General features: G+C 55.1%; 4 protein-coding genes across 4 annotated transcripts; all 4 read left to right on the top strand.

Annotated features, from left to right (window-relative positions):
• Nucleotides 1-602: 602 nt before the first annotated feature.
• L969DRAFT_55733 (uncharacterized protein) lies at nt 603-1210 on the top strand (the record flags this gene model as incomplete). The annotated part of the gene is made up of 4 exons (XM_014709191.1): nt 603-682; nt 739-788; nt 877-918; nt 975-1210. Coding segments are annotated over 4 exons (408 nt in total), but the record flags the coding sequence as incomplete, so codon positions are not given.
• A 276-nt stretch (nt 1211-1486) lies between these two features.
• Nucleotides 1487-1786, top strand: L969DRAFT_55735 (uncharacterized protein; the record flags this gene model as incomplete). The annotated part of the gene is made up of 1 exon (XM_014709190.1): nt 1487-1786. One exon carries the CDS (start codon nt 1487-1489, stop codon nt 1784-1786), a length of 300 nt encoding a protein of 99 aa, XP_014564676.1.
• L969DRAFT_91249 (uncharacterized protein) lies at nt 1598-2744 on the top strand. The gene is made up of 3 exons (XM_014709189.1): nt 1598-2155; nt 2212-2652; nt 2714-2744. The coding sequence occupies exons 1-2, from the start codon at nt 1903-1905 to the stop codon at nt 2259-2261; spliced, it is 303 nt and encodes a 100-aa protein (XP_014564675.1). The 5' UTR covers nt 1598-1902; the 3' UTR covers nt 2262-2652; nt 2714-2744.
• On the top strand, nt 2018-2974 carry L969DRAFT_91246 (uncharacterized protein). Its single transcript, XM_014709188.1, has one exon. It carries the CDS (start codon nt 2378-2380, stop codon nt 2849-2851), a length of 474 nt encoding a protein of 157 aa, XP_014564674.1. The 5' UTR covers nt 2018-2377; the 3' UTR covers nt 2852-2974.
• The last annotated feature ends 205 nt before the right edge of the window (nt 2975-3179 follow it).

Here is a 3179-nt window from a genome sequence, read left to right as displayed (position 1 = left end):
AGAGCACTAGCGGGCGATCTCAGTGCTCGAGCCGACCGTGCACAGGTGCTGAGCATCGTCGAGTAGGGGGAAACACCGTGGCCAAGTCGAGCGAGTCGCGCGGGTGGTGACACTGCCGGCATTTATTGCTGACACGTGTCGATTGCCATATAGTCTGACACGTCATCGTTGTCAGGTAAAATAGCAAAGCGCGATTGCTAGTCAAACTAGCGGCCAGCGACCCCCTTGCCAATCTTTTTCTGAGCAGTACAATGCATATGCAGGCAACTATCTTCGCATGACTCTACATAGCTTGGCCCCCACCCTTTCTACGACTGACAATGTCGGTTATGCGCAGCAGCTTCTTCATACTTACGACGGAGAGAATTCTGATGCGAGCGCCTCGCCGACTGCTGTGTCACATTCCGCTGACTCTGACTGATCAACTGAAAACGGCTGATCTCAAAACAATCGTCTAAAGCAGATATCTTGCCCGTCGGTGTCTGGCTCTGTCAGCCGCAAAACGCGTAGCTGCCTCAGATTGCGAGCTGACTGCTGCTGGAAGAGCCTGCCGGCAAGCAAAATCAGACTCGTGAAGATCGTGACTTGTGTCTCGTGACGAGGCTGTTGCGAGCAACGATCCCAGCAGGCTGCATGACCGTCGAAGAATCCGACGAAGAGCTTCTGGTCGTAGCATCGCCGAGTGAGCAGCTTTCGATGAGTCTGGCAGCAGGACAAGCTGAACCATGCAGAATGCAGAGAAATTAAAAGCACCATCTCAGCATGCCTTGACCTACGCGCCAGGATCAGTGACGGCGCCAGCAGCTCATCACACTGATATTGCCTTGCCGCGGACAGCCCAGAGCCGGTCTTCAAAGCTTGCACGGGCGCTCGCAGCCGAGCGTAAGCCTCGCAACCTCACGGAGCGACGAGACAAGCGTACGTCGCTTGCCCTGCTCTTCCTCCTGCAGTGTGCTCAATGCGATACAATGCAGCCGCATCCTCGTTCTTGGCTGCATCTATAAAGGCGCATACTCGTTTACAGCATCAGCAAATCCGAGGCAATGCACCTCGCTCGACGTCTTCTGGCGAATCAGCTGCAAGGAGGCTTCAGCGTATACCCCAGGCAGACGAGCAGCCTCATGCAAGCACGTGGCGTGTCACGCAAACAGACCGTCTGCCGTTTAATCATGCTCGCCTGAATCAGCACGTCTGCGTGATGACGGACTGAGAGTTGTCAAAGATCTCGAGTCATTTCCCATGCCTCATACGCAGCGTCCAGACGATCAAGACTACCAGCAGATTGAGCCTTCCCCTGGGACCAGCATCTCCAAGACCGGTTNTACTNCTCTTATGGCTGATCTTCTTNGTGGTGCGTGAAGCGCCCGGCCGGCCGGCCATCCCGATCNGCCCATCGAACGCNACTGGATTGTCATCGGCATGCTGTGAGAACAGAGTCCAGTCAGGTTGACGAGTCAGATCGGCGATACAAATCAGCCGGCACAGAATGAAGCTGCCGACGAAGACGAAGTATTGGACTCCGCTGCTGGCAAAGGACACCTGGAACGGCCGTACAATGTTCGCCGATGATAGGCCCTCAGGCATATGTACAGGCCTCACACATGGCAAAGCTGCTGGGAAGGGCATCGCCAGAGGCAGCGGCAAGCTTGGCTTCGAGCCAGCACGCGACGACGACAGACCCGACTATGCGAATAAGACTGGCTTGCTGCCCAGCAATAGCAACACCATCGTCGAGGGAGTGACGATCTTTGTCATAGCCAGCTCGCTCACAAAGGTGCCCAAGTGAGGCCGCTCTGGCGAGTCGATCTCATCAAGCCTTTGGATCCAAGCTCGAACGGAGCGAAGAAGCATCGCCGCGATCATTCAGAGAAGTAAATCCATCTCAAGGAGGGATTCGACGAGATGCTTGGCAATGATCGCGATTCGATTGGCGCTCATTACCTGCGAGATGCCGAAGCGAACGAACCCGCTCGGTCCAAGGGCGCTGCGCTGACCACTGCAGCTCAGGAGGATCAAGTGCAATCAGCAATGCAGCCAGAGCTCATGCCGCGAACCTACAGTCCTACGAAGCTCCATATGATGGGCTCTGATCCCGTCGCCGATGAAGATACGACCAGAGGTTTCGTCGATCCAGAGTCTCAACAGGCTAAGATCAGTGCGAACGAGGATCGAAGATTGATCTGTCTCATCATGTGCCCGTGCAGAGCAAAGCAATGGCAGCGCTCACAGCCAAGCCGGCCAGAGCCAGACTCAATCCTTAGCTCAGCGCGCCGCCAACGAGAATTGCAGATGTGCGCCGCTGAGCCCCGTCACTCCTACCGAGCTACTTGTTGAGCTGTAATGCAACGCTCGGCANCTTGCTAAGTCGCTAAGCGGAATGAGCCGTCCGCTGTCCGACTGCTGTGCTGCGAAACAACAATGGCGCTCTTGCTCGCGCCATCTCTCGCAAGCGTTACAGCATGTGAAATACTGCCATGCAGGACAACTGACGAGACGGTACTATGTGAAATGTATTTCGTGCCTGTGGAGGTCTGCGAGCAAGCGGAGAGAAATTTCGACGCCTCATCTTGGCTCCTCTGGTCTGCCTNAAGGCACGTTCGCTAAGAATCGTCTCTATGAGTGCCGTGATGCCCGAGTCACTCGGCAAGCGCTGTCGACTCGAAGCTTCAAGGTCAACGGATCGATTGAGATCCGCAATGCAAGCGACTTGCCTTGTTTTGCGAGCTGCAACAGGCCCTGTGATCCAACTCGAGCATTCCCCGACGCCGCTAGCTCTGAAGATCTTGCTGCGTCCCGCAAAGANGACTCTCGCTCGCATCAGGATTCCCTTCGTCGTAAATGTGATATGTGAAGAAAGCTGCGCATATCCGTTATTGTCAGCCGCAAAAAGGGTGGGGGCTAAGCTATGTAGAGTCATGCGAAGATATTTGCCTGCATATGCATTGTACTGCTCAGAAAAAGATTGGCAAAGGGGGTCGCTGGCCGCTAGTTTGACTAGCAATCGCGCTTTGCTATTTTACCTGACAACGATGACGTGTCAGTCTATATGGCAATCGACACGTGTCAGCAATAAATGCCGGCAGTGTGACGACATTGGATGCTGCACCATCATGCTGCTCCTGCCCGGCTCATACTCGCTTTCGGGTGCCCCCTCGCACGCAGAACTAAGCTGAGAGGGC

The sequence above is a fragment of the Mixia osmundae genome (genome assembly GCF_000708205.1).
Source record: "Mixia osmundae IAM 14324 unplaced genomic scaffold scaffold_23, whole genome shotgun sequence".
Taxonomy (NCBI): domain Eukaryota; kingdom Fungi; phylum Basidiomycota; class Mixiomycetes; order Mixiales; family Mixiaceae; genus Mixia; species Mixia osmundae.
This window is presented reverse-complemented; position numbering and strand designations above follow the sequence as displayed.

Bases quoted from the DNA above. Each gene is read 5' to 3' on its own strand.
- L969DRAFT_91249 (XM_014709189.1), top strand. From the start codon at position 1,903: ATGCTTGGCAATGATCGCGATTCGATTGGCGCTCATTACCTGCGAGAT. The intron at 2,156-2,211 runs GTGCGAACGAGG...TGCAGAGCAAAG, and splicing joins GTCTCAACAGGCTAAGATCA to CAATGGCAGCGCTCACAGCC.